This window comes from Delphinapterus leucas, chromosome 2 (assembly GCF_059928025.1).
Source record: "Delphinapterus leucas isolate spDelLeu-1000000601 "Yukka" chromosome 2, BTC_Dleu_Yukka2, whole genome shotgun sequence".
Lineage (NCBI taxonomy): Eukaryota > Metazoa > Chordata > Mammalia > Artiodactyla > Monodontidae > Delphinapterus > Delphinapterus leucas.
The window spans coordinates 171,007,855-171,029,022 of NC_143130.1; the positions used below are offsets into that span (position 1 = coordinate 171,007,855).

The 21,168-nt window shown below is 51.4% G+C and overlaps 1 protein-coding gene across 1 annotated transcript; it reads left to right on the forward strand.

Annotated features, from left to right (window-relative positions):
* Positions 1-1,569: 1,569 nt before the first annotated feature.
* Positions 1,570-11,076, forward strand: CCDC197 (coiled-coil domain containing 197). The gene is given in 9 exon segments (XM_089906284.1): positions 1,570-1,730; positions 3,029-3,051; positions 3,054-3,104; positions 4,532-4,674; positions 4,676-4,714; positions 6,320-6,439; positions 7,160-7,225; positions 7,511-7,627; positions 10,789-11,076. Coding segments are annotated over 9 exon segments (954 nt in total). The 5' UTR covers positions 1,570-1,623.
* The last annotated feature ends 10,092 nt before the right edge of the window (positions 11,077-21,168 follow it).

Genomic DNA, 21,168 nt, shown 5'->3' on the forward strand with positions numbered 1-21,168 from the left:
CTGCATAGGCCCTTCCCCCCACCTCTGCCCTCACTGCAGACCCCCAGCATTCTTCCCAGTGAGACCCACCCAGGCTGCCCTCTGTAGAGGTCCTGCCTCTGATCGAATGGGGCTTTTGGTGGGGAAGGACTGGCCAGTTAATCGGGCGGTGAATAGAGCAGGTATATCAGAGGTAGGTGCCGCGCCCAAATCCCCTCAGTGGCACAAGACCTGCAGCTCCAACAGTAGGTGACAGAGCCGAGCCTTAGGCAGGGGCAGGGGCAGGACCAGGTTTAGGTCCTGAAGGTTCCTTCTGTTCCTCACCTCCCCTGCCCTGGGCCAGACTTTGTCCTGAGCCATGGACAGGGCTGAACCCTCCATGGTTGCTGAGTGCCCCAGCTGGGGAAGTGCCTGAGCTATAGCTACCCAAAATCAGGTAAAAGGAGGCAAAAGGGGGAGTCCCAGGACAAGCCAGTAGGATTGGGGAAGCTTGCAAGGTTGGGGTATCAGTAAAGACCACCACAGATGACCATCCTTGAAAGAAAGGCAAAAACAGCCCAAGTCTCCCCTGAGGTCACCAACGCCTCTCCACCCCTTCTCCTTGGGAACTGAACCAGGGCAGCAGGGGTGGGGAGGGCCACAGGACCTCGGGGAATCAGGCCGTCCACTCCACCCACAGGTGGATCCTGCAATGGACACATCATGAGGACAGAAGCCAGCACTGTGATGTCACAGCTCAGGTGCGGCTTTGTGCTCCTGGAGCTGTCGAGTGAGTCAGCTGGGCCCCTTCCTCCTTCCCGTGCTCATGTACCTGTGTCCGATGCTCAGGGCTGGACAGGTTGACTGTGTAGCCCCACCCCTTCTCTCCCTGCTCCTCCCACGTGCTGGGGCAGGCCCAGCAGATGGCCAATGAACAGCACGCTTAGGGAGACTGTCTTCTTTTGGCCATAACTAGCAACCAGTCTTAGGAGAGTGGCCCAGGAACTCTTTGCAAGGCTGTGTTGAAACCACCTGTCAACTAGGCCACCTTCCCAGCTTGACCGTGAGCTCATTCAAAGGGTCTATCCCGGTCCCCAGTCTAGCTCTGTAGAAGCTCAGAGTATATGATGTTAGTTAAATGCATAAATGGCTGGAGGGACGGGTGGGTAGAGATAGATGACAAAGGTATCTCCTTCCTATGTGGGCTACTCTCTCACCCGTCCCCAGCTCTGACCCTCGGAGTCTTTCCTGAATGCTCTTGGAAGCTAGCACCTGTTGGAAGTCCCAGGCATTTTGGTACCCATGGGACTTGACGGTGATGGAGCTGTCCCAGTTATGGGGTGACAAAAGCAATAATGCCACTGCAGAATGGCACATTTGGTCCCTCCAGAGCTGGGGGGCACAGCTCAAAGACCTCAGACTTTGAACTTAATGAAAGCCGAGTCCAAATCCAGCCCTGTTGTACATCCTCAAGCTGGTCACAGGGGCCTCTCTGAACCTCTGTTTCCTTTTCTATGAAGTGGGAATGTGAACTGGCTTCTGAGGACCGTCAGGAGAATCAGAAGAGAAAGCTGCTGCCTTGACTGTTGCTGTGGCCATCCATCTTCTTCCTGCCTGGCCCACGTGGCCCTCATCCTCCAGTGTAGCCTGAGGTGGTGAGGGGCAATGTCGGCGAACGTGGACACAGGCCAGGAGGCTGGCCTGAGCAATACCGGTGACAAGGACAGGGACCTGCAGGTGCTGTTCCAGGAACTCTGCCAACTCCAGGCAAAGTACGAGCTGTCCCAAGCCCCGCCGTGCCCCCTGCCTCAGCCCCAGGGCCACCTGCGGTGGGCTGAGCAACTGGGACTGAGCAAAAATGCCTGAGGAGGCCAGGCCAGGAAATGAACGGCAGGGGACTGAGGCCCGGGAGCAAGTCAGCAGGGGCAGCTGATTGGCGAGTGGTGGGGAGGTGGCGGGCTTGGCTCCCGCCCTTTGAACTCAGACCTTGGGCCAGTCCCAGGCCCTGTGCAAGCTTAGTCTCCCTCCACGAAGGCAGGGCTGTAGGTGACCATCCCTACGCATCTGTCAGCTCGGCCCCTCTAAAATCAGCCTGCAAGGTTGCTGCTGTGTCTCCAAGCAGACACCCTGAATCCTTGCCCCTTGGTGACTCTTCAATTTCAGGCTGCCCACGAAAGCCTGAGTTATATGCAAAAGGATGGATTGATATCTGTGAGTGATTTTATGGAGAAAAGTCCCAACCGGTCCATCGGATTCTCATAGAGCTTCCCAACCTCCCCACTGAAAGGTTTAGCACTGTAGCTCACAGGGCCCCACGTGGTATTTGCCAGGGGAAGACAATTTTTTCCTGCATTTTTCAGGACTGTATGGATGAGAAAATGGGGCCTGAGAGGCAGAGTGGCTTGCCCTGGGGAAGTCAGCAGTCACTCAGAGATACCCACCACAGCCTTTCCTGCTCTGCCCTCTGCCCTTGACCACTGACCTTGAAGGCGACCAGGGTGGGCAAGCTATTGGAGACTCATCTTGCTTGGTGATGCCCCCTGATGGCTGGGCAGCAGCACGTGGCTGTCGCCCCTCTGGGGGCTGCCGGGGCCCCAACCACAGACTGAGTGCTTATGATGTGCTGGGAGCCCCAGACCCGGTCCCCACCGGCCTATGAGGGAGGGGTCTGGTTACCCCTGTTATGGACGGGCCAGCCAGGCACAGAGAGGCAAAGCCTGTGGCCGGATCACCGGCTACTGGGGACTCAGACCATCTGCCACCAGCTCAGCCTGCAGGAGGGGCTCCATAGACCCCATGCCACAAAGGCCCGGCCTCGCTGGTCCCCAGGCCCCTTCCTCATGGCCTGACCACAGGCATCTCTTTGACCTCTTTGTGGCTCAGTTTACTCAGCAGTGAAATGGGGCTGGAGGGACTCAAGTTAGCGGCCCATTGATGGGGTCAGTGACCAGCCCAGCCCGGATCCGTGCAGATCCACAGAGGCTGGCCCTTGCCAGGGGTCACAACCTGGAAGTCCCCAAACCGTGTTCTCACGTCTGACTCTCTCGCCGGCGCTGAAATGTCTCTACAGACAGAGGAAGCTGAAGAGAGAGGTCATAAGGTTTTTGAAGACTATCTGATCAAGGTCCTTGAGAAAGTCCCCAAGGGTACGTATGTAGCTTCCTCAGCAGGCCTGTCCTCTCTGCAGGCACTTCCCAGCCTGGGAACCTGGGCGCGTGTGAGCTCGCTGAGCACTGAGCTCTCCTTGCAGAGTGGGGATCCACAGGCTGTTGCCACCGTGGTCAAGCCAGCCAGGGCACCAGCCATGTGGCCTGCAGCAAGTTCTCAACGTCTCTCTTCAGTGGGAACAGCAACAGTTCCGTGGGCTGGATCCTTTATGAGCACGTAGCCTGGAGCCCGATGTTTAGCTATAGCACCCAGTAAGTGTCAGCTATTATTATTACCTCATTTGTCTTTGATTTTGCTCTTAGGAACTAAAATTACACAGGCATCTGAAATGAGTTTTGTGTTCTGTTTTACCATGATTTGCACCAGAATCCACTGTTAGCAGTGCTGAAAACTTGATAGGAAAGAGGAGGGGAGCCAAACATACATAATTTTATTATCGTCATTGTCTTTACATCACCAATAATAAAAATAACTATTACTGTTTATGAAATATTTACTCTGCGCTAAGCTCTTTAGTAAATCTTTTTTACCCCTCTTTAGGAGCTGCTGAGAAGTGTGTTACCCAGGCTCAGTGAGGTTAAGGGACTTGACCAAGGTCTCCCAGACAGGAAGTGGTGGGGCTGGGTCTCAGACTCTGGTCTATCTGATTTCAGAGTCACTGTGCTAAGTGCTCTGGAGCTGCAGGAGCCCCAAGGACTCTGCCCTGGAGGTCAGGGAAGGCTTCATGGAGGAGGGGACCATTCATGGGGCTCACATGCTTTCAGCAAAGGGGAACAGCGCTGCAGGCAGAAGAACAGCACAGATGCAGGCTGGAGCCAGGCCCTGTGCAGTGGGTTTGGGGTTGAGTTCCAGTGTGCTGGAGCGCCATTATCCGCCAGGGGTCGCTGGGAGATGTGATTGGAAGGTTGAGCAGCACCAAAGAGCCTTGAGCACCATGCCAAGGAGGGGCGCAGGCCTCCAGGTCAGGCACAGGGTGTGAAGCAGACCCAGCACCCAGCGCTGCTTCTAGAAGCCTCCTAGTTTGGGACCTTCCTAATTCAGCAGTTCAACCCTGTTCAACCCATCCAGAATGAGCAAAGCTGGGGACCCCATCACGCGGGACAGCAACAATCCCTGTCCTCTTCCTGCAGGCTCCCCCAGTCAGCAGCTCCTCCCGGGGTGGCGGTGGGGGGTTCTCCTGCCTCACTGGGCAGCCTTGATCCAGAATGCCTGCTCTCAGCCGGCGGTGGCCTTTCAAATGCAGATTCTTCTCTTGAAGAGGTGGGAGGTCAGTGATGGGGCGCTCTCAACTTCGGGGCTCCAGTGGACAGCAGAAGTCCCACCTACATTATTAGTATCACTGCAGGGGGCAGGCGAGGGCTGGGCATTCTATGCCCACCCATCCTGCCATGCACTGTCTCTATAGGCTACAACCAAGGGGAGGAGCCAGAGGAGGCCCCGGTGGAGGCCATGGTGGGGCACTATGGGAAGCTCTTCGCAGTCAGCCAGGACATCCAGAAGCTTCTGGAGGCCTTCTTCAAGATGAGCCAGTTCGTGCACCAAAGCCTAGAGGGAGTCTCTAGAGGGAGGCCATAGGGCTCTTATCCCGGTAACAGCTGCCTGAAGCCCGGCCCATCCCCCTTGGCCCAGAGAACTGGGATATAGGGACCCCCTTCCCTCTGCATCCCCAGAGAAGGCCTGAGGCAGGCGCGGGCTCCTGAGAGGGTCTGAGTGGGGTGCTCACTCCAGAGCCTTGTTCTGTACCCCTTTCCCTCCCTTCCTGCTGGGTTTCTCCTGAGGAAGACTCAGCTTATACTTAAAAGGTGTTCTTCGTGGTAGAAAACTCAGGAGTTCTAGATTCAGACAGACTGGGGTTCAAATCCCAACTCAGCCTCTGACTAGCTGCATGACCCTGGGCACGTTTAGACCCTCTCTGAGCCTCAGTTTCCTCATCTGTGACATGGGGGCAATTCAACCTAGTTGGTAGGATGTTGTGAGACACTGAACACAAACTGTCTCAGAGTTAAGTGCCCCAAGAGGCCATCTCCCTCATAGTTGGTTCATCTTCTAATAAATTGAACTTTCACCCCAAGGGATGGGCATTCCATCCGGAAGAAACTACCCCGGCAAAGGCATGGCATGATGAATTTTTGTGCTGCAGCTGGGGCCTGGGGACACGGAGAAGACAGAGGACGGCGACATGGGGAGGAAGGGAACAGGGAAAGGCAGGCTGGCGAGTGGGCTGATTCTTGCAAAGGACAGTGGCATGGCATTTGCAGCCAGTCTCTGCCCCCTAGTGGTAGCACTGAAAACCTACACCATTTTGTACGGTTTTTTTCCTTCGTGGGCGGGGCACTGTGAGAAGCACTTAACAAGCTTTATCTCATTTAAACCTCACCCCAGCACCCGGAGACAGGTGCTTCTATTCCTAGAGCTGAGACTAGAGGAGAGGAGTGAGGTGAGCATGCAAGTAGAAGGTTGGATCCCAACTTTATTGAGAATTTTAATACTTTGTTCATCATGGATTTTTGGTTTTTTTGCATTAACTTTGATTTTTAAAAAACACTGCATTTGGGAATTCCCTGGTGGTCCAGTGGTTAGGACTCCGCGCTTCTACTGCAGGGGCACAGGTTCGATCCCTGGTTGGGGAACTAAGATCCCGCAAGCTGTGCAGTACGGCCAAAACCAAAACCAAACCAAAAAATTGCATTCAAATATTATTTATATTAATTCTGAGTTAAATGTTGCACCCTAGTCCCAGGCATGCCATTTTCAAAGTAAGAAAACTAGGCCTTAGAAAAGTGTGGACACATGTATATCCTGTGTCCTCCAAACACATCTCCGCGGGGCCTGGCGTGGGAGTGCACCCAGCACATCCTGTGCCCCGCAGGCCTGGGCCGCAGAGGCTGTCACAGCCTTGCCCCCTGGTGTCCTCCCAGCCGTTCCTGCAGCCGGAAGGGCCCAGACAGGTGGGTCTGCTTACGGTGAGAAAAGCGGGCTCCAGGAGCTGAGCTGGGATTCGAACCCTAGTCATCCTACACGTCCATTTTCCTGCATCTCCTGGTGCCTTAAAGGGCGCTGACCACCCAGAACTTTCTCCTCCTCCACCCCCATCATTGCTCAGATCCCCGAGCCGTGAGCTCCTCGGGACCAGGCCCAGGGCAGGCGCCCCGGGAGGTCAGCTGCACCGAATTGACCAGCCACCCTACCACAGAGCCTCAAGATCCGGCTGTGCCAGCTGCAGAAGAAGTGTCACCACAAGCAGGAGCAGTGGCGGCAGCTGGAACACAGTGTCACCTACCAGAAAGACACAGGCAGCTGTGATGTGAGTCCAGTCCACTGGCTGGGGTGGGGGGGCGGGCAGCCCAGGGGCCGGGGGCTGCTGTCTCCTGGATAATGATCGGCCCCCAACACACACACACACACTCACACACATGCGCACGCACACGCACACCACTTACCCACGTACCTCTCCTTGGTGACTGTTAGCTTTCAAAGGGCTTCTCTAAGACGAGCCAGATGTCACGTGACAGGTGGGAGAAGTGAAGCCACAGGTAGTTAGGGACCAGCTGGGATGCCCCCGTACAGTCCCAGGGCCTAGCATCTGTGCTCCTAAGTATTGGTTCATTCTTACTCATATCCATTCACAGATGAGAAGAATGAAGCTTGGAAAGAGTAAGTCAGGGCTAAAGTCCAGGGCCGGGATTTCTGGGTTTAATCCCTTGAGCTACTCCTTCCTGGCCTGGAGAATGTGGACTAGTTATTCTCCGGACCCCCGGGTCCTCCCCATAGCAGAGCCTGTGCCCTTCTGGCCTTGGGGGCTGCCTGGAGGACACCGGGGAGCAAAGGCTGGGGTACAGGGCTGTGCCAGGCACACTCCACCTGGGCAGGGCGCAGTCAGCAAATGTGGGACCTTCTCAGGCTCTTGTGGGATCCTAGTTTGGAAGACATGAGGGTTGGGGTCTGTGGGCTGCTGACTTCCAACCAAGGAGCTTTGACGGGGAACTGGATTGGCCACAGTTCATAGAGTCTGTTATGGGTCTTCCTCTTGAAGGTGAGAAGTGAGGTTGCTGATCACAGCCCTGAAGGCCTGAAGTCCACACCTCTGGAGCTTCCCAGAGTGAGGAGCCCTGGGTTCCCCCATGTCCCCTCCTGGCCCCTCCCCTGGGTGTGGACCACAGATGTGCCCAGCCGGGAGGACCCTCTTGGAGGTTAGTCGGTCCGGTGTCCCTCTTTGCAGAGGCGGATGCTCTGGCCCCGAGGTGGGGAGGGACGCGTCCAAGCCCCTTTGGTTGTGGAGCCCAGGCCAGCAGGAGGAGGTGGCTCCTGGCTTCAGGACACGTCTCTGGCCTGAGTGAGCTGGGGGCAGGGGGCAGGGAATTCTGGGAGAGGCCCGAGCCTGCAGGGCCGGCTGCTAAACTGCATGCCAATGGTCATCAACAGCACGGCCCAGCAGTGCTGCGCCTCTGCCCACGGCATGCCCAAGGGCACGGGTCTCTTCTCCAAGCTCGACCTCATCCGGGTGAGGACTCTCGTGCCCGGGCTGGCCTCCGGCCTGAGCCTGTCCTCGGCCTTGGCTCATGGCGCATGGGTGGTGAGCTGCCCTATTCCTCCACGGCTGCATGGCTCCTGCACAGGTGCGGTAGGGTCTCAGGGTCTCTTTTAGGCTCTCAACAAACTTGTAATGAACGCTCATTGGTGCAGGGTCAGAGGATTGTAAAGGAACTCCTGCCCTGCCTGGTCTTAATGTGTAGCCCCACCCCGGCACATCACACACATACACACACACGGGGTACACACTCATACAGACACTCCTATGGGCTCTCCACACACCCTGCAATATACACAAAACATACACTGACACACCTGCAAACAAACACACCAAGGTGCACACAGATGTAGTCACATTTACACGGGGAGGCACATTTCAGTGACCGAGGGAGCCTCTGTGCAGGGTCCTCATTTTAAACTTCAGACTCTCGTCAAGTCCACTGAGATTTCCCTTCTCAGTCGGAGGGTCCCCACCAGGACCAAACTCCCACCAGTCATAATGCTGATGCTGCAGTAATGGAGGTCATGTGATCAGGTTGGCTTCCACCCACAGCAACATATCTTGTTTTCTTTTTAATAATAGCTTTATTGAGATATAATTCTAGTACCCTAAGATTTACCCTTTTAAAGTGCACACTTCAGTGTTTTCAGTACAGTTGCAGAATTGCGCAACTATCATTAGTATCTAATTCCTGAATCTTGTCATCACCTCCCCAAAATACATTTTGTATCTGGCTTCTTTCACTTTGCATGATGTCTTCAAGTTTCATCCACATGGCAGCACAAATCATTCCTTTTTTTTTTTTTTTTTTTTTTGCGGTACGCGGTCCTCTCACCGCTGTGGCCTCTCCCGTTGCGGAGCACAGGCTCCGGACACGCAGGCTCAGTGGCCATGGCTCACGGGCACAGCCGCTCCACAGCATGTGGGATCTTCCTGGACTGGGGCACGAACCCGTGTCCCCTGCATTGTCAGGCGGACTCTCAACCACTGCGCCACCAGGGAAGCCCAAATCATTCCTTTTTATGGCTGAATAATATTTTGCTGCATGGATAGACCACTCTTTGTTTATCCATTAGTTGATGGATATTTGGGTTGTTTTCATTTGGGGGCTATTATGAATAATGCTGCTATGAACATTCATGCCCATGTTCTTGCATAGACATGTCTTTTCAGTTATCTTGGGTATAGACTTAGGAGTGGAATTTCTGAGTCTTGTGGTAACTCACGAGGTAACTCAGCGAGGAGCTGCTGAACTGTTTTCCAAAGCGGCTGTGTAATTTTACAATCCTATGATCAAAATATGAGGATTCCAGTTTCTCCATATCCTTGTTAACACTTGGTGGTCTGTCTTTTATAATTTAGCCATCCTAATGGGTGTGAAGTGGCGTCTCATTGTGGTTTTGATGTGCATTTCCCTGATGATTAATGATGTTGAACGTTCTTTCACGTGTTTATTGGCCGTTTGTATACCTTCTTTGGAGAAATGTCTATTCAGATCCTTTGACCACTTTTTAACTGGATTCTTTGTCTTTTTATTGCTGAGTTGTAAATATTCTTTGTATATTCTGGATAAAAGTTCCTTATCAAATATAGGATTTGAAAATATTTTCTCTCCTCCTATGGGTTGTCTTTTCACTTTGATGGTGTCCTTTAAAGCGCAAAGATTTCAATTTTGATGAAACCCAATTTATATATTTTCATTTTAGTTACTTGTGCCTTAGGCATCATATCTAAGTAACTATTGCCTAATCCAGAGTCATGAAGATTTACACCTAAGTTTTCTTGTAAGAAGTTTATAGTTTTAGCTCCAATATTTAGGTTTATGATGTGTTTTTAGTTAATTTTTGTATATGGTATGAGATAGGGGTTCACTTTCATTATTTTGCATAAGGATATTCAGTTGTCCCGATACCATTTGCTAAAAAAACTGCTCTTTCCTCATTGAATTGTCTCCTCATTCTTGTCAAAAATCAATTGGCTGTAAATGTGAAGGTTTATTTCTGGACTCTGAATCCTATTCCATTGGTCCTTACGTCTGTCCTTAGCACTGTCTGGATCACTGCAGCTTTGTAGTAAGTTTTGTAATTGGGAAGTGAGTCCTCCAGCTTCACTTTTCCTTTTTGAGGTTGTTTTACTCTTGTAACTGCATGTCTTGCATCGTGCGTGGAAGTTCCGTGTCTGGGTGGGTTTCAGGTCTGGTGTGACCCAGGCCTCAGTGACACCACGAGGACCCGTCCTTTCCACCCTCCTTTGTCGCCAGCTTCAGCATTGGCTTCATCCTAAGTCATAACTTGCTTTACTCTTTCGAGGCAAGTTCAGTGGAGTTGTTTGAACTCGGGATTCTTAGCGCCTCTGGGACACTGGGGCCGAGTCCCATGGCCAGTGTTTTCTAGCAGCAAGAGTCCACAGTGAGCGAGCCTGCGTCTTAGTTGAGAAGAGCTCAGGAGAATTTCACAGGCAGTTATCAGGGCCTCTCTGCTCCATGGCACAGCTCTTGGGGCACCATTCACAGTGAAGGCTGCAGAACTGGCATCCCCTGAGGCATAGATCCTTCACATCATTATATATGAATGAGCATTTAAGTAAGGGCACATTTGCCCTACAGTCACAGTGTATTAATTTCATCTTCTTCCCCCGCAAAAAGGAAGAAATTACCCAGTGATGTCAGGTGTCCCAAAGATCTCCCTCAGCAATCACTCAGTCAAGTCTCAGAGTCACCCACATGCGTTCGGCATGGTACTAGGGAAAGAGAGGTGGAGGGAGATAAAGGTCACCTGGTCCTTAAGAAATGAGTGCCGCTCAGAGAGGGAGGCTGGGGGCAGTCAGGGTGGGCTTCTCGGAGGAAGCAGTGAGAAGAGGCAGGCAACCACATTCAGGAAGCTGCACAAGGACCTGGGCTTGGAGCCATCCAGCTCTGCCACTGCTGGGCTGTTTCGCTTCAGACAAGTCACTTAACCTCTCTGAGCCGCAGTTTGCTCATTTGCCAATTGGCATTGATACCACATCTTTGGCAGCGCCCTTGTGAAGACTAAAGGAGACGCAGGTCAGCCTTGATGTTGCTTTGGTCCCTGGGAAGTGGTGTCCAGGGGCCAGAGTACAGTCAAGTGAGAGAGATTTCTTTTTTCTCCTAGGAATTTATGTTGGACACAATGGAGACTGTGAGATTCATCTCACTGCTCAGGGGACCCAGAGTGTGCTGGACAGCAGACAACCCCAAGGACCGGGGCCTCAGAAGGTACCCCAGACCATTCAGGAAACATTCAAAGAGTCAAGATTCGATCCCCAGGACCCCCTTTCCTGGCACCCAGACTTCAGAGTCCCCAGCCTGTACTGACACAACCCAGGGCCACCAGCCCTGCCAGCATCACGACCATCTCTTTACCTGCTTGGCCTCCTTTTTTCACCACCAGCGCTCCTGAGTGGGTGGGAGCCAGGGGAGGCGGAGGTCAGTGAGAGGTGGGGCAGCTAGGGCCAGGTGGGGTTGAGGGGGCACTGTTCCCTGCATTGGGGGATTGGCAGGGATCGAGGTGAGGCCTGCCTGGGACTGTGGGTGAGACAGAGGGAGGTTCCCGAGTCAGAGGCAGCAGCCAGGTGGGAAGTCCCAGGTTGGAGACCTGCACCCAGAAGCCGGGGATGCATTTCTCGCTGTCATTGGTGGGTCTGTCTGGGGCCAAGGAGCTTGAATGGATGCCCGACTATTGGGAACGCTGCAGTCATAGGAACTCTCACAGAGAGCCACCCTGAGCCATAGGATGCGTGGGAGCTGGCCTGGCCCACAGCAGACCGGGGGTACTCAGTTTGTAGGAGAACATCTCATCACTGGTTCCCAGAAGCTGGATACCAGTTTGGTGCCTTCTGCCCACCTGAGGGTCCCTGAGCTGCCTGGAATGAGTGCTACTCTCAGGGGGACTGGGGGCAGGGCAAAGCCCCTCTCTGGGCTGGTTTTCCCACGTGTGAAATTGGGTGCGAGGATGTCTAAGGGAATCCTCTCTCCAGTCTGACGTTCTTAGGTCAAGGTTAGAAAGGCCTCTGCGTGAATGGCACTGGCTTGGTGTTATTGAGCCACGGAGGTGAAATCACCCTGGCAGCCACCGCAGCCCCGAAAAGGATTCACTTCTGCGGGTCTGCTGATGTTAACTGATTTAGGTTAACTTTGAAAGTTCGGAGCAACTGATTTGCAGCAAATGGTGGGGCATCAGCAAATTACCTTTCAAAGGGGAGTTTCAGAAAAGATGCTGCTATTCCTTCAACAAGCACCGAGGGTCTGCTGTTTTCCAGGTGCTGTTGGGAGAGGGGACGGGAGGCTCGGAGGGAGGGGGTGGGAGGCTGGGTAGGACTTGGGCACTGAAATATTTAGGGGAGCTAAATATAAGAAAGAAGGTTATGTAGGGTCAGGTCTTAAGAGCAGTTTTTTTTAAAAGGCCGAGGGGAGTTGCAGAGAAAGCATCATTTTGAGTTTCTGACTCTCAGGCCTTTGGGGCAAAGAGAGCATCCCAGGTAGGGCTTGAGTCAGATTTCAGAAGGGAGAGGTTGGGGGAGGGCTGAAGAAACTGAAGGGAACACAGTGTAGGGCTTCCAGTTTGGCTGGAGCACAAAGAACCCGACGGGCAGTCTGAGATGGTGGGCTGGGGAGCTACCGTGGGGTCCCAAAGGCCAGGCTACGAGGTTTGGAGGCCATACCTGGGGGTGTCTTAGACCATTCCGGCTGCCATAGCAAAATACCATACACCAGGTGGCTTAAACAACAGATGTTTATTTCTCACAGTTCTGGAGACTGGAGGTCGAAGATGACGGCATTGGCAGGTTTGGTGTCTGGTGACAGCCCACTTCCTGGTTCAGGTGGTAGAAGGGGTGATGGAGCTCCCGGGGTCCTTTTCATAAGGACACAAATCCCATTCATGAGGGCCCCACCCTCGTGACCTAATTGCCTCCCAAAGGCCCCACCTCCTAACACCATCACACGGGGGTTAGGATTTCAACATAGGAATTTAGGGAGCAGGCACATTCAGTCCATTGCAGGGAGCATCTCGCATCCATACCTCACTGCTTACTTTCTCTCCACCCAACATCCACTTTCCAAAGAGATCTGAAGTATCTCATTAGTCTCCCTGTAATGTGGGCACATGTTAGGCCAACAATTATTAGATTTGAACATTCCTCAGGAGGGCTTGTCACAACAGAGTGTGGGTCTACCCCCAGAGCTTCTGATCCAGCAGGCCTAGGGTGGCCAGGCCTTAGAATCTGCATTTCTGACAAGTTCCCAGGTGATGCTGATGCTGCTGGTCTCAGGCCCACACTTTGAGAACTGCTGCTTGGGAGTAATGGCAAATCCCAAACGCCTAAGCTGGGCTCTGCTTCACCTGGAGTACCAACTCCCCCTGCCTGGTCTGCAGTCCCCATCTGCACAATGGGGCAAGCGTCATGGGGACCTGGCATCCTGGGAGGGCCATCCCCACCCCGTCTGACCTCCTGGGAGGTGCTGAACATGACACCCTGTTAGGGGCCCAGGGAACAGTCCTCTCACTTTGCCCACAGAGGCTCTGTGAAGAGCTGTTGTCTTTCTGTCCTCTGCCATCTGCCTGCTGTGCACATGTTGTGTGTATGTTTGCAGGTCTAGTTCAGATGTTTGGCACACTCCTTGGGGAGGAGGGCCATCAGAACAGATACCTGGGGTGGCGGTGACCTGGCCATTAGCCTAAGTTTGCAGTGGGCACCTGAGTCTTTTAGGAGCTCCCAGCCTCCTCTGGGCAGAGCTTGGGTCATGAAATTGACAACTGGGCACTGCGCTTAGGGACCCTGCTCTCTTAGGCTGCTGGCATGTACTAGAACGCTGGGGTTTATCCTTGCTGGGCTTTCTTGTCAGACAGAAAGCTCTCTCAGCCCTGACCCTGTACCTTTAAAGCACTTTCCTCCTGGGTTCCATATTAGCTGGAGAAAGGCCTTCGAGGGCATTTGGAGAAAACCACAGTGGTTCAGGTACCTTATGAAATATCATTTCATCTGACTGCCCATCTAGATCCTGAGACCCCAAGACACTAGGAGGCTCAGGGCTTAGACATTTTCTGAGACTGAGAGCTCATTACCTGACGTCAAATTCCAGCTTTAATTTTCTTCAAGTGTGAGGACATTCTTTCTACAGACCATCCAGGGAGAGTTGGACTATTAGCTAATGGCTGGTGCTGAGAAAATTGGCTAGTTGGCAGGAAAATCAAATTATGTCCTTTTTCCACACCACATACTGTAGTATATTCCAGTTCCTTTGAATGATGGCTTTCCAACTTTAATGTTCATTAAAACCACCTGTGGGGCTTCCCTGGTGGCGCAGTGGTTGAGAGTCCTTCTGCCGATGCAGGGGACACAGGTTCGTTCGTGCCCCAATCCAGGAGGATCCCACGTGCCGTGCAGCGGCTGGGCCCATGAGCCATGGCCACTGAGCCTGCGCGTCTGGAGCCTGTGCTCCGCAACGGGAGAGACCACAACAGTGAGAGGCCCGCGTACCGCAAAAAACAAAAAACAAGAAACAAACAAACAAAAAACCCCGCCTGTGACACTTGCTAAACAGGGCTCATTCTCAGAAATTCTGATTCTGGCATGAGGCCCCCAAAATCTGGATTTTGAACAAGCATCCCAGATGGTTCCAGTGCAGACTGGTCTCCAGTCACGGGGTGAGAAACACTGAGTATCTCAATGTCAAAAAGAAGAAAATCTGCTCCACATTTACCTGGTCTTTAGTGAGGAAGAACTTTGGAAGCATGAAAGCAACAGCAGTGACACGAAAATAATTTGACCACGTAAAAATGAAAAATGCATCCACCTCAGAACACAGCCAAATATCTAAAGACAATAAACTGGGGGGAAATGGTGAGAAATTTGAAAAAGGATCAATGTTTTTGATATTTAAAGAACACTTACACAGTAAAAAAAAAAAAAAAAAGACGTCAATTGTTCATTTCAGCAAATCACAAAATAAATAAAAACGGCCTATAAACATGAAAGGTATTTCGCTTCACTAAAAATAAAATTACACCTCATAACTTTTGCCCATCAAAAAATGCTTAGTTAATACACTAATGCATATAAGATAGGCTCTCCAACACTGCGAGGCTGTTTGCATAAACTCTCTGGAAAGCAATTTGAGAAGAGATCTTAAGAGGCTTACAAAATGTTTATGTCCTTTGGCTCAGCAATTCTAGGTCAAGAAATTTAGGTTAATAAAACCAGAGCTATTTGGTTCAAAATGACAGAAAGCCCAACTCAACTTGGCTTAAGCCACAAAAGAGAATGTATTGGCTTATGAAACGAGAAGACCAGGGATTGTAGAGCTTCAGGAACAGCTTGATCAGGAACTCAGTGGCAACAGAATCCAGTCTGTCTGTGGGCTCTGCTCTGCCACAGCTTGGCTTCATTTTCAGGCTCAGCATAAACAAGATGCCTGGCAACAACCTCGGCCCCGCATCCTTTAAAGTGGAAGTCAGAGGAAAAGAGAGAATGTCTCTTCCCAGTAAACCCTGGCAAGTTCCAGGATTTACTCTAATTGGATCACCTCGGGTCAGGTGTCGCTCTAAACAAATCTCTGATTGGCTAGGCCTAGGCTCCCTGTGCATCCTGAATGAATCTCTGTAACTAGGGGAGATTCCATGCTCTGATTTCCAGGACTTGATCAAATTTTTGTTTGAGTTTTTGTGAGATGGAGTATCTTTCATGGCTGGAGACCAACCATATGAACTGAAAGAAGGGTTCCCCAAAGGGAAATCAGGCAGCTGTTATTACAGGGAGGTGAGACCTGGCGCTGGGCAGGCACAAGCCAGAAATGCCCTTTACAATACAGAAACGGTGTCTGTACCAAAATGTCCACCACATTGTTACTTACAGTAGTCAAACTGGATACAAACTCAATATCTCAGGGGAAGAGTTCAGTCAATGATGCAAAACTTTATGATTTTATAATTCTGCAGCCATTAAATTCCATGTTTTCAAAAATACTTAATGTAAGGAAAATTATCTATAGGGTGTAAAGTTAAGTGAAAAAAGCAAGCATTTTTTTTAAGTTGAATATAAACTCAATTTAGTAAAAATTATATATGTAAAAGAAGGAAATAGACTAAAGCAGTGCTTCTAAGTGGGAGGATCCTGACCCTGGGGTGGAGTGGGAAGTATTATACCCACTGGGTACAGTAGATTGAGTAAGTGGTCCCTAGTCTCCACCCCCTGTGGTGGCGTCTACATCTGCGCTCCTGCCACAGGCTCAGTATTCACTTCTTGGCTTTGGGTTGGCCCTGTGACTTGCTTTGGCCAATGGGATGTCAGTGGATTATGACACAAGCAAAGGCTTAAGACTTATTGTGCAGTGGGGCTTGTGTGCCTCTGGGAGCCTCCTGGTTGCAGGGGGATGAGAGCCACAGGGAGCTGACATAGACCAACCTGCAGCTCAGATCCACCGACACCATTCAATCCTCACTAAATCCACGGACCACGGAGTGCGAAATAAATGCTTATAATTGTAAGCCAGTGAAGTTGGAGGTTGTTTGTTACACAGTATTACAGCAAGAGCTGTCAGATACACCCTCACACCTCTTCGGATTCCATGCTCTCTCCAACCCAAGAATCACCAGCGTGTGGGGAGCCAATCCACCTGCTGGGCGGGAACTGGGTTCCTGAGGAACGCTGAGCTGTCGAAAAAGGATTAGGAAGTCTGTTCTGCCATGTTCATCAACCCATCCTCTGGATTGGAGGATTCTAATTTTTAATTTTCTTCTTTTTACTTTTGCATATTTTCCAAAGTTTCTGCAATAAGCATGGTTAACTTTTATAACCAGAGGGGAAAAACAACTTTATTCAAAAATTGGAAAAATTAGTTGGAAACCAACTCTTCTTTGCATCTCACTGATCCTAACCTTTGGTGTCTTCAAGAACAAAGCTAACTGTCAAGTCCTTCACTCACAGGACTCTCTTCAAGTCTCTGAAGACAGGGTTCTTGGCCCCTGCACGCTGTCTTTTCTCCAAGTTCAGCAATTCTGATTTCTTGAATGTGTCTCCGCTCTCTGAATGGATCCTACTGGTTTCTAGCCTTAAAATGTGGTGTCCCAATCTAAGTTCCATTCTCCAGGTAAGGAAGTTGGCCAGACAGGGATAACAGGATACATCTGGAAGAGGCTTCCTTGCCATGGCTCCACCTGAAAAGGCACTGGGCATTCCTGCCTTCACATCCCAGCCCATCACCCTGGGGCATCAGGCTCTACCCAGGAACGGCCTGGCTACTTCAAGGCTTGTGCCCAAGACTGTAAGTGCTGGCTAGCCCATGGGAACATCTCAAACGTCTTCAAACCCGAGCCCACCTGGCACCAGTATGTCCCTGTTTCTTACTAGGCACCTTCAGAAGGTGCTGCACTGTTTCCCTGCCCTTTGATGCTGGAGCTCGCTCATCCTGGCTACCAGCTACCAGGATGCCCAGCCCTGGGTCTCCAAGCTGCTCTCCAGCACTGTGCAAGGGGAGATGTGAGGCCCGGAGCTGCATCTCCCTCACCCCTAAATCTCCATGCCTAGTCAGGACCTGGCACAGAGCAGGTGTTCAGTGTTGGACAACGGGGGATGTGTGAGTCAAGAGAGCTAGGCTCCCGATGACCCTCCCCATAGCGAGAACTTCCTGATGTGTTACTAGGATGCTGCTTTTGGGCCACTGTACCTCACTGGGTCCTTCCCACAACCCGTGATCTAGAAAGTGGCAGTTTCCCAGTTCCATTCTACAGAAGGGGCAGCTGTAGCTCAGTGCAGTTCTGTGACCTTGGGGTCACACAGCCGCTCAGTGGTTGAGCCGGGACATTTAACTCAAGTCCATCGGGCTCCAGATGGACTCCAGATGGAGCGATGTAACTGGAAACAGTTTGGTGGCAAAAAGAACTCTAAGAACAAGCACTGACATGCACTGGACGCTTGCCGTGTGCCAGGTACTCTGCTGAGTTCGTCATTGTTCCTGCAGCCTTCACGCCCACCCTGTGAGAATGACTGTCCCATTTTGCAGATGAGGGAATGGCGGCTCAGAGAGGTTGGAGGCTTGCCTGAGGTCACACAGCCCAGGGGGCAGGCCCCACATCTGTCTCCTTTCAGAGCTGATGTTGTGGGCTGAAGGGGACATGGGTATGAATCATGAACTAGAGTCAGGGGTCAATGGCTTAAGTTCCAATCCAGGTGGAATCAAGTTCTCAGGTGGAATCAAGGGAGAGTGTGCTACTATAGATCCCTGCTACTCAAAGTGTGGTCCGGGGACCTGCGTCATGGGCATCACCTGGGAGTTTGTGAGAAAGGCAGAACCTGCATTTTAACAAGATCCTCTGGGGATCCATGTGCACAGTAAAGCACTGGTCTGATTTGCTCTGAGGCAAGCCTGGCATTACCCTCAGGTGAAGGTGGAACTCCCGAGGACAGCACCAGCCCTCATCATCAGGGTTCTGCTGGGGTCTGGGAGGGGTGTCTGTCTGTGAACTGGGAGGGGCGATGTCTCTAGCCCGCCAATCAGCCACCTGGGCTCCCACTGAGAGCTGCACACGGTCCATATGTGCTTCGAGGGAGGTTCCTTCTGCCCTGACTTTCTTTCCCTGCCCCCGTCCCTTCCCTATCCACTTCCAGCCTCACCTCCTTCATGAAGCCTCCCCAGCTGCCTCTGCCCCACGCAGAACGAGTAGAGCCCGCCTCTGGCTGCCACCCCCTTGTAAAAGGCTCTCAAGAGTAATTACCTCCTTATAGGTGTCACTTAATTGTTTACATTTGTATCTCCCCCACTGGAAGGAGAAGTTCTCGAGAAGAAAAGCTATGTCTTAGCCACATATTCCAGTACCCATTGTGGAATAGGCCCTCAAGAAATATGTGTTGAATGATTGCATCCTTATATCCTCTGAGTAAATGAAGAATGAAGGAAGGAAGGAACGAACGAACGAATGAACAAAAGTCTTAAGCAAAGGAGTGAATCTCTAAGTGAAAAATTTTAAGGACCATGTAGGAGCCCAAAGTGAGGGATATTTGGGGGGACAGAGGAATCTTGGCTACCACTTGGCCCTCAGGGTCATCCGTGTCCCATGCATCGATGCCGATGGATACCTGGGGCCATGCCACTTTCCAGGATGAGCTGTCTCCCCAGCAGTCACGTAGGGTGAACCTTGCTAAGCCAGGCAAGGGTTTAATGAGTCCTCCAAGGGAATTATTAGGGGAAGAGCTCCCTCTCTCCCCTCTCCATAACATCATAAATCATAGGAATGCTGTAGCCAGTCACCTGGGCTGTTCCAAGGAATGAGGAAGGAGGGGGCCTCAGGACAGCCAGTGCCCACATTGGAGCCTGTGACAGACAGTGTCCACCTCTTTGGAGCCAGCAGAGACTTGATCTGGGGTGAGTGAAGCCACACAGGCCCACAGGGCTTTTTCAGTCCTCACTGGCCTTTAACATGTGGAGTTGGGATGGATGAAATGGAAGGGAATAGAAAAGCATGATTGACCCGTGTGTGTGTGTGTGTGTGTGTGTGTGTGTGTGTGTGTGTATTTCTGTCGATTACTAGTTTATATACAATGGCTGGATAGATTATCACCAGCTCTGGAGGATGGACTTGGGAAGCTCTGACTAAAAATAAGATCACATGATATCTATAAAGATGGCTGATCCAAAGGTTGGGAACTTTCAAATTTTCTTTTTTTTCTTTCATACCGAATAGTGTAGCACATCATTTTAAAAGATTTCAAAAAGTTGATCTAAGACCTTTATACAGTTTGGATTTTACTATAAAGTCTTGCATAAGATATAGTGGGGGGAGTGGGAATACCTACAGTTGTTTATTCCTGCAATGATTGATTTCATTTGTCTATTTCCTGTGATCTCATATAAGAAATTATTCTAGGCAAAATGCTGCCACTTAGAAGATGAACAAATTTTAATTCTCCTTCAGCAACTGGCAAAAAGGTGAGAATTGTGAGAGTTGGAAAGCTAGTCTGCGAGGAACAGCTGCTTGAAGTATGGGAGTAGCAGGGTCTTTCGTGGGCAACTGAAACTGATACCTGGGCTCAGAGAGGTGCAGTAACTCACTCAAGGTCACACAGCAATCAGGTGGCAGAGCCCAAGTCTGGCTGACCTCAAAGTTAGAGCATTTGTCCTGATCAAAGCCTAGAACTCCCCCCACCGCCCTCCCGCCAAATATGTCCAGTGGCAGAGAAGAGTTTACTCAGACTTTCAGGGGCCTGGTACTCAGACCCGAGGGAGACCAAATATTTTTGCACTTTTGCATTCTCATCTGAAAATTTCATGTTAGCCAATTTGCCTTCTATTTCATAATACTTTGTTCTTATACAAAAAAATCATGTTTTCTTCCCTGTCAAAATCTTTGAGGAAAACAGATGATCCAGGAAGCTGCTCAGTGTTTATGCAGCACTTCAAGCTCTGCCTGGCAGAGCTGGGGGCCCCCGGGACCTGGGCTGGGGAGCCAGCACTTACCCCACACAACCTCCATCATCTGTAAACAAAAGCTCGTGTTTCAAGAAGCTTTTACCAACACCTCCAAGGCGAAGCTTTTCTGAGCTTTGCTCTCCAGGGGTCTAGAGCTTCCAGGGATCACAGCCCTGAACTTCTCCATTTTTCACGTCCTGGGGGATGGTAGTTTGGGGATTCACTCAGCTCTGAGATCTGCTGAATCTAACGGAGGCTGTGCTGTTGTGGCACCACCCCAGACCCTCTCTCTCCTGCTGCCCCACATCCAGCCACTGCAGGTCCTGTCATGTTACCGTCTGCCCCTGGGTACTGTCCACTTCCCCCATGTCTGTGCCCCACCCTAGGCCCTAGCCCTCTCATCTCTGGCCTTCAGGTCTTCTGCTTCCACCCCCACCCTCTCGAAACCCATTCTCCTCATAGCAGCCACAACGATCTCTCAAAAAACACATCTGATTGTGTCCACCCTCCCTCCTGCCCCTTCCAAGGCTCCCTATTGCCCTCAAGACAAACCCCTACCTGAGGCCTCAAGGCCTGCATGACCTGGTCCTGACCCCCTCTCCAGGCTGATGTGAACCACTCTCCCCTTCTTGACTTGCACCAGCCTGACGGGCCTCTCCCAGTTCCTAGAATTCACCAGCTCCTCTCCCTGGATCATCACCTATGCCATTCCCTCTGTCTCTAGTGCTTTTTCCCTTGGTCTTTGCTTGTGCCTACTCATTCATTCAGTTCAGTTTTCTGGAGCACCTACTACGTGCCAGGCACTCTGTCACGTACTTGGTGTGCTGTGGTGACCTGGTCCCCACCCGCTTGGAGCTTCCCCAAGGCAGACACACATTAATGGTGATGAACTGTGATAAATACTAGGACAGGAAATCACAAAGTGCTAAAAAAGAGACTAACAGGCTGGGGACAGGGAAAAGAAGGACAAATGAACCCTCCTCCATCTCAGCCTTCAGACCTCAGTCAAAATTCACCTCCTCTGAGAAGACTTCTCTCTCCCCGTGAACAAGGCCAGAGCCCTGGGTTACTGGTCCCACAGCACCCTGTT